Source organism: Epinephelus lanceolatus, chromosome 6, assembly GCF_041903045.1.
Source record: "Epinephelus lanceolatus isolate andai-2023 chromosome 6, ASM4190304v1, whole genome shotgun sequence".
Taxonomy (NCBI): domain Eukaryota; kingdom Metazoa; phylum Chordata; class Actinopteri; order Perciformes; family Serranidae; genus Epinephelus; species Epinephelus lanceolatus.
This window is the reverse complement of record NC_135739.1, coordinates 17,655,721-17,670,173: the sequence shown is the minus strand read 5'-3', so window position 1 is coordinate 17,670,173 and position 14,453 is coordinate 17,655,721. Positions and strand designations below refer to the sequence as shown.

General features: G+C 41.0%; 1 protein-coding gene across 2 annotated transcripts in view; it reads left to right on the top strand.

Annotated features, from left to right (window-relative positions):
* The first annotated feature begins 6,496 nt into the window (after positions 1–6,496).
* LOC117253616 (disintegrin and metalloproteinase domain-containing protein 10) overlaps positions 6,497–14,453 on the top strand; it is a 41,375-nt gene continuing 33,418 nt past the window's right edge. For both annotated transcript variants that reach the window (XM_078168740.1, XM_033621174.2), the window contains exons 1-4: positions 6,497–6,721; positions 8,855–9,002; positions 9,237–9,355; positions 9,711–9,866. In XM_078168740.1, the coding sequence (XP_078024866.1) occupies positions 6,661–6,721; positions 8,855–9,002; positions 9,237–9,355; positions 9,711–9,866 (484 nt within the window). In that variant the 5' untranslated portion in view covers positions 6,497–6,660. The remainder of the gene's footprint in view (positions 6,722–8,854; positions 9,003–9,236; positions 9,356–9,710; positions 9,867–14,453) is intronic.

The window sequence follows — 14,453 nt, the reverse complement described above, 5'->3', positions numbered from 1 at the left end:
TTTAAAATTGTTTAGATGGGATGAAGCATTTGTAGAAAAACAAAATGAGTCCAGTTAAAATCAGTGCATTCAAGTGTTGCTTTCAACTCATATAAAGAAATCTCTCTGACTATTGCATCAGTGCACTTTTCAAAGTATCATTGACAGCCTTTTGCACTTGATCACGTAGCCAGATGTGTTATTACAAAATGGCAAACTGTTTTTTTCCTTTTGCATGTAGTCAAATAAACCAAAGTAGTACACATATGTCAATATTATTACAACCACTGCTACTTTCGTGCAAAGCAAAACTGCTCGTGTACGTCAGTGACACAAATATTATTCACTTCATCTTTTGAAAAGCAAAAATTCAACATGGAGTTTGCATGTTCTCCCTGTGTCAGTGTGGGTTTTCTCCAGGTGCTCCGGCTTCCTCCCACAGTTCCAAAGACATGGTTAATTGGTGACTCTAAATTGCCCGTAGGTGTGAATGTGAGAGTGAATGGTTGTCTGTCTCTATGTGTCAGCCCTGTGATAGTCTGGTGAGCTGTCCAGGGTGTACCCTGCCCCTCGCCCAGTATCAGCTGGGATAGGATCCAGCTCCCCGCGAGCCCTAACAGGATAAGTGGTTATGGATAATGAATAAATGAACGAAATTCAGCATGGTCAATGTGTGTATTTTAATGTGGGAGCACTGGAGGGAATTAAAATATCTGTTGTTGGACACATTGTCTTTTTTTTTCAGCTTATGGCATAAAGTCATATCTTGACAGGACACAGGAAGTGCTGCATTCTCAAATGTGTCAAGGTTAATGGATGTGTTTTAAAAACATAGCAGAGCCATACCAAACACAGTTTATCCTGATGTTAGTTTCATTGGCAGAGTTCATATCTCTGATAGTCCCTGCAGTTGTTCTGTAATCTTCTGTCCAAAGACATCATCCGACTTGTTTTGGGTAGCTGTTAACGTCATGACCTTGAGCCAAAGAGTAAAATATATACAGATGGGGGTGCGTGCTCGATGTGAGTCCTCTCAGTCAAGTGAGATATCGAGATATATCGTAACTTAACATCAATAGACAAACATTACTACGGGCAAATGTTTGCACTCGACCAGAGTGCACTGTCCATGTAGTCATTGCTTGCCACTGTTTCCCAATTCATCCTGATTGCACCCACGTATCTACTCATGACTTAGAAAGGTATCATGAAAGTTTTAAGCATTTGTAGTGGCAGATTGTAAATAACTGGGACTGTCAAAGAATTTTCAAATATCAAAAAAGACAAGTGTAACCAGTGGACTCTAGTGATGTCTGTGTTGTGTAGATATAAAGAGGCCCGGACTGTGGATATCCTTGGAGGTGATCTCCGTTTATTCCTGACAACAGGTGGCAGAAACAAAATCCAACCATACAAACTCCAGCCCCTACACAAATTAAGTGACACGAGATTATGTTCGCATAAAATATCTCAACAGTGCTAGAACATGGAAATTACCATAAGAGCACTGTTGCTTACCTCTCCCACGGAGGGGTACAGAAACTGAGTATCAAACGTTCCACATATTGAGTACGGAGGCCTAAGCATGTCAGGTAATAACAACTGAACCAAATTTTATGGAGTTATAATACTCAACATTACAAATGTACATTCAACTTGCCACGCAGATTACTGCTGTATAATTGACCCTGTTGGACAAATACAAAACCTTTTCAAAAGCATTAAAAAGATAATCCTTGTGAGCATGTGCACAAAAAACAGCACTGAAAAAAAGACATAAAACTGCATATGGATTGAAAAAAAAAAACATGCAGCTCCATGGTGTTTATGCTTCATTTTTAAAAGCTTTCTCTAGAGGGAAGCATTGCATTGCAAGTGGACCGACTACTGCTGTAAAACTCTTCTTCTTCTGAGGACTTCCTGTCTCCTCCTGAGCTGAGACGTTGCACCTGTGTGAGGTTTACTGTGACAAATAACCTTCAAATGTTAACTGCAACAACAATCAGTAGATGGTTTCCAGAATGTGTTCTCGATATTTTTCTCAAACCTTTTGTTATATTAACATTGTTTTATTTCTGGAACAGCAAGGTGGAGCTATTTTACATTCAGGAGCTGTATGTGCCCTCTGCACACTATACTTGATTTGAAACCGACTGATTAGCATGACAGACAATCATGCAGTCAGTTGTCCGAGTGTCTCAGCTGTCAGAGTGCAGGCGAAGGCATCATATGCATCGATAACGAGACAGAGATGGATGGCAGTTTGCTCATCTGCTCAGCTCAGATTTATGTCAACGCCCTGAATACAATGCACTCATTATGAAGTGTGACACAGAGTGGATATTGTGCGGTGCCCAGGCATGAAGAAAGGAAAAGCCGTGGCCCTTTGTGAAGTGGGTCAGCTCCATGAAGGGGTTACCAGTTGGCTGTGTCAGCAGAATGATGTGATTTGATAATTCCCATAGCCTATGAACCCTCAGAGAAGCAAAGAAACCTGCTAAGGGCCTGCAGTTGCACTAATTATCCCATGATCCTTTGTCTGGCACTAAATACCGAGACATTTGAGGGGTCGGATTGAATGTCATGTGTGGTGTTGATTTGAATTAGCCTCAAAGAAAACCAGAAACCCCCATGAAGACATTTCAGTCAGGCAGAGAGGAAATCTCATGAGAACTTCACATCCTACAAAGTGGGAACAAACAGGGATCTTAAATGCAGAGCAGAGCATCTATATGTGGACGCTTTCCCAGAACTGACAAGATCAGTTACAGAGGTGCAGCCTGAAAATCATTCCTTTTCATTTCGGAATTTGCTTGCATACATGTAAGGATTTGCCATTTATGTACCACAAACTGAGATCCAAGCATTTGGGTAATGCTTGGAAAACAACCACAGATTTCACTTTTAAATGCTTCCTCTGTATCAAGGTTCTGTTATCACAGCTTTTTCAAAGGTGAGGCTTTGAGCCTGACAGGAAATGCTGAGATCAAACCACATTTTGCAAGAAAAAGCTTGTGTTTAGGTCACCTTTCCTTCTAAAGTCAACGTTCTAGGGTGACCTTTCCATACTTCAATATAAAGTTATTTACAAGAGACGTAAAAGTTTAACAAGGGCTCTTCAGGAGTAGTAAAAGTTCTGCAGGTGTTTAATTTACTGATACTGATACTTTTTATTACATTTTTAACTTATTGGTATGTAGTTCCAAAAATAGTATTACTCATTAAAATACTTTAAGCTGTCTACACTGGGACTCACTAGACCAGAACAACATGAGGGATACATGACGGTGTCAAGTTGCAAGTAGACTACCTCAATATGGGAATGTGTGTGAGTTTGCATTTTGCGCAAGCCTACACTCGTGGGTGTGTCTGAATCTGTGATGTCATAGCTCAGCTCCGGGTGATCCCTTCCCAGCCAATCGGTGCAAAGCAGGAGTTTTCTGGGGGGGGTCAGTCAGCGGATGATTAAGGGACGGGGGAGGTTAAGCGCTAAACCAGGCTGTTAAACATTGACCTGAGGGAGCGAGACGCTGGTGTAGTATGTTGTCTGTAGTAGCGTCTCAGGCCAAGAACCTGTCTGCAGCAACCCAAGTGTGACATCTGTGGCTGGATGTGACCCAGTAAAGACATGAGGAGAACTGTTATAGATAAAGAATGTTATGTCATCTGCTTAACGACAGTCATGTCACATGCATGAAGATCAGAATCGAGTCTCCCCAACAGATGAGTTGTAAAACATTAGAGCTAAAGATCAAGAGACCCCGAGAAACCAAACAGAGCTCACTGAGTTAATGAATTCAATCTGTGTTCATACAGTCAGAATGGTTTATGGCTATATGGTCTCCAACATGATTTACTTGCAGCACATAGTCCTACTCTATAAGCACCCTCTGGCTTCTTCTTGGACACAGCACTGAGACAAGCCTTGACAGATCTCAGGAAACATTTACAAGTGGAAGAGATTTAGTGCTTTAATGGTTCTTGCAAGCACATGATATCCCTGATCTTTACGAACGATCCCTGCAAAGCCTCCTATCTCAGCACTGGCAGCAGGATTAAAGTTTTTGAAGCTATTTATCAGATACCTGCTGGAGTAATTTATGATTTTGCTCATTTTACAGGAGAGGCTGCAGTGATTTGGTGCAAGTCAGTGAGTCATTTTGGCTCCTGTTGACCAACAGTTTGCTGTGGTGATACTATAAGCACACTTTATCTCTACAGTATCTTGGTTGTGTCTGAAATATACTGTACATTTGGAGGCCAGTGAACTGCTTCAGCACAAATCTGGAAATGTGTACATTTCTTATGCAATACAGCAAAGATTACTTAACTCTGAAATGGAAACACACTTATACACATGAAGAGAAATTATGTAATATTTCTTCTTTATTTTCATGCTCAGCAAACTGTTGTTATTCATTCAGGCGGAAGTATATACATCAAGGCGGCTTCTATTTTAAGTAGCAAAGCCTTTGTTTTACTTTACCTCATTTTCAGGTCATATGTTGACCTACTTCCTGTCAAGAGGTTATTGTTCCTGAAAATTACCTAAATCGGTCGCTTTGTTTAGAATGAGTCCACATAATACCTCTGACACAGTGTGAGTCATATAGTGATTGCTTCCTTCTTATATTTGGAACCATTTTAGAACTTTCTCTACCCCACGAGAGTTTATAATAAGACCTGTGGGAGGCCGTTTCCTTTGTCAGGAAATAGGGAAATTAAATCAAAGTACAAAATTTGGCATTTATTATTAGCGATGAACTAATGTGAGTTCACACACACAATGGGCAGCTGTGGCGCAGGAGGTACAGCAGGACATCCGCTAATCGGAAGGTTGGCACTTCGATCCCTGGCTCCTTGAGTTCATTTCGAAATTGAAGGCAAGATACTGAACCATCTGTGGTTTCTTGGCCAACAGTGTGTGAAAGTGTGTGTAAATGGGTGAATGTGGCATGCAGTGTAAAAGTATAACAGCAGTTGGCGAGTGGTCAAAACGGACATAATGAGAGTGGAAGTCTTTCACAATGGATGCCTCTGACGAATATGCCAGATCTTTGGGCCAAACAAAATCTCCAACCTGCAAATGTACAAGAAATCAGGTAGCCGGTGCATCACCAAGGAAGTCACACATATGTTTGAGATGGCTAGGCCAAGCACTAAGAATGGAACAGGGCCAGATCGCGAGAGTCGCCTCAAGATGGACATCACCAGGCAAAAGAAAACCTGGAAGGCCAAAAACTACCTGCCACACAACTGTGACACTGGAGTTGGAAAAGATGAACCTGTCATGGGGAGAGGCGCAACACGCTGCCAAAGACTGAATGCAATGGAAAGAGCTCATTGAAGCCTTATATCCCATAGGAGATAGGGAGGAGTAAGTAACTAAGTGAGTGTAGAAGTGCTTTGAGTGCTTGAAAGACTAGAAAGGCACCATACAAATGCCAGTCCACCAAGTCCTTGACTCTAGAGAAATGTCTGTCAGTCAGATGGGTGGTCCCCCACTTTGGTCCAGACTGAAATATCTTAATAAGTGATGATGAAATTTGCTACCGTCTTTTATAAGTTCCTAGAGGATGAATCCTAAGTTGACGGTCTGCAACCAGTGAGTGCCTGTGCCCTAGCTTTTGTGGTTTGTCCTGCACAGTTGGTGGTAGTCGGCCCTTGTTAGCTTTTTTGACAATTCAACATGTTGAATTAGCATCCGAGACGGCAGGGACCATCGTTGAATGAAATCACTTTGATTGACAGTTCATCGCAGTGTACAAGAAGAAAAACGGAGGTGAGGAAAGCAAGTCAAGAGGGTGGAAGATCAAGACAAACTTTTTATATTCTGTAAAGATTATGTTTTTAGCCACTGAGCTCTTTAGCAAAAATGGTTTGTAAGTGTTTGTCTTATTATTTGCTGGTGCACGGGTTGTGTTGTTGATGTGCTAACTGGCTAACTAGTGTCTTGAGTCCATCCTGTCACTCTTCCATTTTCCCTTTTGGAATGACGAATACAGACTACTGCCGTCTGCTGCTATGGAAAGTTATTTCCTCCCACACAGGTACGTAGTTTGCCATTGGCTCTTGTCCTTGCAGTGTGTTTATAGTGTTTAAGAAGATTAACATTGTTGCTGCTCAGCATGTTAGCACTGTCATATTGGCGTGCTGACATTAGCATTTAACTCAAGGCACAAGTGTGCACAGCTTTACGGGGGTTGCTGGCATGGCTACAGAAGTCAACTAGGTTTTTTTATAACAACTAGTGTATTGTACATTTGGCCACTGAGTAACTTCTGGGGGTTTAACTTCGGATTATTCCTCTGTTCAAAGGAGCTTAAAGTTACAGCTACTATTGTGAATGCTCATATCACTTTCCATCTTTACCACACCACTCTTACTATTTCACTAAGTAATCCTCCTTTAACTGTTTTTCCAATCCCTTCTTGAACTGTGCAGAAACTCATAGCATGCTTGCTAACAAGTCTGAATATGCCTCCTGCTGTCAGTGTTCATCTCCTCTGGCTAGAACTTTGCAACTAGTCACATTCCAGTGTGAGAGGACAACAGGTACGAGGCTGGTGAAGAGAGAGGTAAAGTCAGAAGGGATGAAAAACAGAGAAAATTGTCAACGAAGGATGAAAAAGACAAAACAGTGAAAGGGAAGGAAAGCAAAAACACACCAATGAGGAGACTATGGAGGTTCAACTCTACTGGCTGCTGCTGTTGTTGGTCGACCGCCGTGGGCGGACTACAGGTAATGTGTTGGTGGCGTGTGCAGATTACTGTGTGTGTGCCTGATTGAGAGGTGTTTCCTCAGTCTGCTCCCTGGATAAGTACGTGGGGTTGTATAGCTTTGTGTATATGTGACTGTCACTCTGCGTGGGTGTGCATGTGTTTGTATGAATATGCAGTTATCGGCTGCTGTGGTGGACCGGACGCTCCTGGGCTCAGACATGTCTCAACCTGTTCTCTCAGGAATGCTGCAAATAGGAGTCTTCATGCAAAACATGTCAGTGATGGAGACACTAAGTTGTGATTAATGGGGTATACCCATTTATTTAGGGTTTAAGTACATGTGATTCACTCAGGAGGGGCGACCGAAAGTAACACCTTGTACAGGAAAGCACAAGCCAAAGCATTCTTTGGTTAGTCAGCACTTTCACAGTCAACACTCAGTGGATGATAGGTCAGATACCAGTCATACAGGGCAGACCAAATTTGGTCTGACGGTGGCAGCGGTAGTAGAGTCATTATCAGTTTAGACCAATAAATCTTTTATACTTGTACCATCAACATCAAGACTCTTCTCACATTCTCCACAATGAGTACAAGCTTTTACCTTCAGGCAGACAATACAGGATGCCCAAATTTAAACTGAACCATTTTAAAAATTCATTTGTGCCAACCTTCATTGAGATTTTAAATAATGTTGCTTGATGCTTAGGGGTTGTGTTGCGTTTTGCTTATGGTGCCCTGTTGTGTGCTGGTGTTATGTGCAATACATGAGTGGCTGTGTAGTATTATTTATTTATTTATTTATTTTTTTTTTTCATGGTGTATGATTTTCATTTCTGCTAGAATATTTTTGTAAGGCAACAATACTTGTGCAGCTCCTGAATCCAAGACAAATTTCCTTATGGGGACAATAAAGTATATTGTATCGTATCTTAACGTATTGTATTAAGCGTAACTGTAACTAAATGAGATGCAGAATCACATGGATTAACACTTTAAATGTGACTGCAACATAGGCTGCAATTAATATGTTTTTTTCAGTATAGATTAGGGTTTATATTTTTTCATTAACTCAAACAATAATCAAATCAAAACATTTTTTGTAAACATTTTACAAAACCCTGCAAATGGATTTTTTTTTTGCCAAAATTATTGTCAAAATAACAACATTCAGCCCCAATAGTAGCTATGTAGTATTGACGTACATAAAGTGCAACAAAAACAACCCAGTAAAAGTCACATCGATGGTTGTATCTCATACAAATAATTATTTTTCTACTGTGCTGTTTCTAAGTTTACTCTTAGTACACCTTGTTGAGAATAAAAGAAAAGACATAAGTGAATGAATAAATAAAAGGTTGAACAGAATGTAGGAAATCTTAACAAGATGTCTTTTTTCAGGCTGATCTCACGCACTGTTCATACCCAAAAGTAATGTACCGGAACTTGTGTATAACCCACCTAATCAGGAAGGCTGTGATCGTGTGATCAATACACTGACAGGAATAAAGAAGGAAGTAGTATAAAGAGTGAAAGTCCACATAAACAGTGGATGTGGAGGTGGTTGGGTCAAACAAACATAGGACTTCCCCCAGGAGATTTGTGTTGGTCTCCATGTTTCATTTCCTAAACCTGACTTTACTTGCCTAAATCTAACCTACGTAATTTTACATTAATTATGTAACGTGATGATACCCAACCAAATTTTTTTACCTTTATAATTTTACTTTCATAAACCTAGTCTACGAAACTTAACTTGCCCAAACCTACCCTACATAACTTAATGTTATGTACATAACATGATAACGCCATTCTTGGGTTGCTAATTTGTTATCATACAACCCGTTATATGAGGATACACTGCTTTTTTTGTCCATAATCTTTTCCAGACCTGTTTTTAGTTACCTCACAACTTAAACCTGAGCTAGTGTTGTGCTGAATAATACCAAGTCCCTTCAGGGAGTATTGATTAAGATTAATATTTCTTACAATAACATGCATGAATCCTGTAAGTATAACAATATGTCATCTGCATACAGGCTGATTTTATGATGGGTTTATTGAAGATGAGAAACATTGAATGTTCAGCTCTAATTGAACATTGGAGCTGTGATGCTTTATGAAGTGACTGGAATGTCCTCCTTTTCACCAGGTGCTGTGAGTGACATCAGTCCATATATAAAATATTATGAAGGCTTGTCGTACGACAGAGAAGAACTTCACAGAAAGCACCTGAGAGCCAAAAGAGCCTCACAGCCTCAGGACAACACACTGCAGCTGGACTTAACTGCTTTCAACAGGTAACTTCACATTTCTGTAACTGTGGCAGTTGTTTCAAAAGCCTTCTTAAACATAAACAGACTGGCTAAAAAATACTGTAGTCCTCTGTTTGAACACACCCTTAATTGGCCTCTAAATACACAACACATGTCAACAATTGATCATCCATATTTGCCTGCTGTTGATAGATCTGCATACCTTCCACCAATGCTTTGACCACATCTGTGAGCAGTTTGTGTTTCTGTTTCCTGCAGAACTTTCCGTCTGCATTTGAAACACGATGCAGCAGCATTTTCCGAAAACTTCACGGTGGTCAGTGAGAATGGTTCCATGTCAGCTGACCTCTCCCACATATATTCAGGAACACTAGAGGGTGCGTATGACCAAGACATCTGGCCCAAATAGGGGTGCAGATTTCCTGCAATTCAAGTCTGAGTGAATGTACTGGCATCAAAGTGCATCAACAATCATTTATAGATTTTGTGGTTTGGATATAACATTTGGATAAAAATCTGCTTGTGGAAAAACATTCCTGGTTATTGAGAGTTGAGGAACAAAGTAAAATGTATTGAATTGTGTCTGAATGCTGCCCTTAATCTTTAAGTTTCTCTCACTATCTTATCTGTTTATTCTGTCTGTCTGTCTGTCTGTCTCCATACCTCAGTTATCTCTGTTCATGCTCATGTCTCTGACCTTGACATGTTATCACTTTTGATCTGGTCTTACAGGTGAATATAATTCAGCCTGCCATGGCTCGGTCATACAAGGTCAGTTCGAGGGAACCATCCATACAGACAATGGGACCTATCACATAGAGCCAGTACATAGATACACCAGCAACCAAACAGATCACCACTCTATAATCTACCATGAGGATGACATGGGTAAGACTACCTTCTGTTTTTCACTCCAGGAAAAAGAGTTTTCAGAAAATCTTTCTTGAGAAAAAGTTTCTTTTGGAAACAGAATGAAAAATCAAATTCTGAAGGTTGTGCATCTGCAGACTGTCAGAACAACACCTCATACGCTCAGCTGCTTTTCCGGGCCATTTGGTTATGATGGCAGGAGCACGACAAGAAATTCCTTTCTACAGTAGATTTCCCCCAACAGTTTGATTTATGGCCATCTTTGGCATCTAGTCTCACAGAAAGACAAACAACGACAGCAAAATGCATCTTTCTCCTGTTGCTAATCCTCGTTTTCATACAGTATCTGTACAGTATCTGCAGCCTCGAGCTCTACTACGAACTAAGGTTACCAGAGGTCGATGAACTATACTTACCTCATAGTAAGAGTGTGGTTATAATCTAACAGCAGAACCTTTTCAGAGCTCTGTGGGGGTGTTGGCACCCTTCCTGGACACAGGCCAAAGAAAAGATAAACCGAAGATGGTGTGACTTTTGAAAGAGGGGGAGGAGAAATGGGGGGGCTAAAGTAAGGAGGAAGGTATGAAGATGAAAGAAGAGGAGGAGGAGGACGACAAAGGGGTATAACAGCAGGAGAAGGATATAAGTTTCTAAAGGGAGAGGAGAGAAGAAAAGGAGCATGTGGAGTATCTTGCAGGGTTTGAAGGCGCTGGAAACAAACTCTTGTGTTGTCTTATGGTTTGTCCAGATGGCAGTCATCAGTGAGAGCTGTCAAAAAGTAATGTGTCAATGTGTATGTGCATGTGCATTTATATCTGCGTGTTTTCATGGCTGCGCGTGCATGTTTGCATTAGAATAAGATTATTTCCAAGAAAGTATTTTCCTGGAAACAGTGCATATCGTGCCAAACCCCCCTTGTGTTTGTCTTTAAGTCTACAGAGACTCCATGGCTGCCTTCCTCCCTACACCTCCCGCCATTTCTCCAGTCCCTTTCATGACTGTAGCAACATTTTCATGAGATAACGCTGCAGCTGACAACATCCTGTTCTTTCATTCACAGGCCTGCATATCTGCAGGAAACTGTAAAAGATTTGGCGCACGATAGTTCAATAAACAATCAGTGCTTCCCAACAAGTGTTAAATTGGGACTACCGGGGGGTGATATAATGTGTCTACTCCTGTGTGTATTTACACTTCCTGTGGGTGTCGTCGGCGTGGGGGCAACAAAGGTTAAATAAGGATCTTTCTCTCCCTTGGGATGTAAGATGTTGTGAGGTCTCTCAAATCTGGGACACAGAGGGTGGCCCAAGGCAGTCATTTTGCAGCAATTAAAGTGTGATGACATCAGAACACCTGATCACAGTCATCACCTGCTTGTTCTGCTTCAAAATCAAACACTTTTGAGGTTACAGGCATCATTTTACATATTAATAGTATGAAGAACCCCATCACAACGTCATATACCATGATAAGCAGAGGAATATCCCCTGATGGAGTCTGGACACTGGTGGTAGTGATGGTGGTTGTGCTAACGAGATGAAGGTAAATGCCTAACGATCTGGATGTGATGTGTGATGAGAGGAACCCTGGGTGTTAGATGAAATAAAAACTGGAGGTGTAGCCAAATCCAGAATGTATGTTGGCATTGTACGTTTCTGCCAACCACAGATATGTAACATTGGTAGGCAGTGATGCACAATAATATTGGCACATCATCAATACTATCATTGGTTAGAGATCGGTTAGTCACGATAAGAGTATGAATGCATAATATGATGTTCATTCCACTACAGAAGAGACTTGATGATCACTAAAATTAGGAAGGGAAAAGGTGGAAATATCAATATCAGTATAGGTTACTGTATACATATCGGCATATCAGGTATCGGCAAAATGTCCAATATCATGCATCCTTATTTGTAGGTTATCATGTAGTGCAGTGGTTCCCAACTGGTCCAGCCACGAGGTCCAGCTTTCTCCTCAGTCATCAGTTCAAGTTGCACACAATTTGATATATTTGGCATCATACTTGCATTTGGCCATGTCATCGAGGTAGTTGACTGTCACTTCTAGGAAGCTACTGTTATTCACTCACTCTACAGAAGGAAACAGCCAGAAATTCACTGTACTACAAAACAAAGTGTGTTTTTTACAAACTTGACAAGTTTGCGAGTCAGCTGTGGTCCATTCACAATGGACCGCGATGCACCAGTTGGGAACCACTGATGTGGCGGATAACATGAGGTTATGTTTAGGCACAAAAACAGTTGGAAAAGATCATGTTTTGGCCTAAAAAAAACTGGTTTTGGTGCCACAATCACAGCTTGAAATGTCATGATGTCTAGCTAAATAAAACAACAAAAAACTGTTTTGGTGGTGCAGTCGCTGCCAGAACAACTGTTTGCGATGTGTTTGTTGAATCACCTCCATCTCTCATTGACAAAGTTAGTTCATATGCATATAATCAGAATGACGTCACTTTAGAGAGGTGGATATGATACATATAAAATGTATTGATGTAACATATCTGTGGTTTCCAGAAACGCACAATGCCAATATTTTCTTACGGAGACTGCTCAAGGGGGTGATTGATGTGTAGGAAAGGTCTGATTGATTTCGCCCAAAACTGACAAGTTACAGCAGCAGAGAGGAGAAAGGTTTAAAAGTGTGACAGCAACAAAATGATTGCTTCATTGAGATTGTGACAAAATCTGGTTGGTAAATGTCCTTAGTCAGCTGAATAAGTTGGAAGAGAAAAAGAATGAATGAGAAGCATAAAAAGTCCTCCTGAATGAACTTCGGCTAGGCTTATGAGTAGTCTAGAAATCTCTGTCCGTGTGTGTGTGTGTGTGTTTGTCTGTGTATGTTTTGCACCCTAGTTTTATTATTCTCATACTTCCTTCAAATAAATAAAGAGTAACACACCCACTTAGAATATAACTGGAAATCTTTTAATGTTTAACTCCAGGGCTATTAATTGCTCAAACTGAAAGTCATTTTACAGCCAGGAAGTAGTTCTAGTGAAGCTTTCTCTGATGTGACGCATTTGCATTTTCCTTCAATATTTGTTAACAGTATGTCACTTGAAAACCTTCACTAAAACTTTCATTAAGGCTCAACATGTAAAAATCTGTCAAATCTTCAGTTTAACAATCATGTAAATCAGTCTTCAAACACATTTTTCTTCATAGGATTCATTGCCAAATTATATTTTACAAACATAGATGATTTATGGAACATCTCTTTGGGACACTGAACTTATTATGTTGCAGCAATAGCTAAAGGTTATCAGTATTTTGCATTACTGCGAAAGTAACAGCTGGTACAGTCACAAGAAAGCATGATTGTTCCCCCACAGAGAGCCACACAGTATCAAGAGGAAAGCAGCTTCAGCTCCACAGAGGTTTCCTCACTTGTCTAAATGGGGAGGACACAGGATGATACGGGATATCTGGGATACATGAGGCATAAAAGCTGGACTAAGCAGAAAATCTCCCACCAAGCGTGCAACTCGTGTTATTTGTAAGACCACTTGGGCCTTGTGGTGAAATAGATCAGAGGTTTAATCCAAGCAGTGGACATGTGTTCCTGAGACTCTCTTGTGGGCAAAGGGGAAAAACCTCCTTCACAGTCTTGTGTTATATTTAGGTTTAGGGTTATTTTGCACTTGAGCTAACCATTGGGGCACTTGAGGGCACTTGGCCTGACCAAAGGGTCATTCATGGGGCACTTGAACAGGGACATAAGGGCAAAAATGCAAATGTACCACTGCTGTACAGACAGATCTTCGGTCAGTGAAAGGGCATTTCAACACTTAATGCATTTCTCAGCCTGTGTTGTGCCTGCACCCAAGAAAATTAACTCCTTAAAGCCACAGTGTGTAGGAATTTCTCCCATCTAACGCTGAAATCATAAATTGCATTCAAATGGATAGCGCACTTAAGCACCTCACTGTTTCAAACGTGTATCGCAACAACGGTAGCCATTGTGTATCAAAAAGCTATGATAACACTGATGAAACCATGTCATCCGATACTTCATGGAGTATTCATTCAGGCTGCTACACAGACAAACGCGAGGCGAGGTGATAAACCCCCTCCTCACCATGCTGGCTTTCTTGTCTTATGTCTATTTTGAAAGTCTTGTTGGTGCTTTTTGTGGTTGGCTTGGACGGTAGTGGTTTGTGGCTGGGAGTCACTCATTGGGATGAGAAAATCAATTCGCCAGTCTGTGAACTCTCCTTCTGCTGATTTCTAGCTAGCTAGCAGGCGCTAGCCAGGTCAGCGTTTTCAAATGTAAACATTAGTAAACAGAGGAAATGGACACCAGCTGAACTAGCATCCTGCTAGCCATTGTACAGGAGTTGGAAAATAAACAGGACAAACTCCTTGTAGCATCAGTTTCCAACAGGATATCAGGAGCTGTAATATCCTTTCATTCATCGAAAACTTGGCCAAATCCTGGACAGCGCCATTCAGCCAGGGGACTCTTTTTCTTTATGCCAATCTGACAGAGCAGAGGACTCTGATGAGAGAAGGAGACGACACCTGTGCTTTACAATGAATAAAGACTGGTGTGATGGTGGGAATGTGAGGTGCTGTCCCA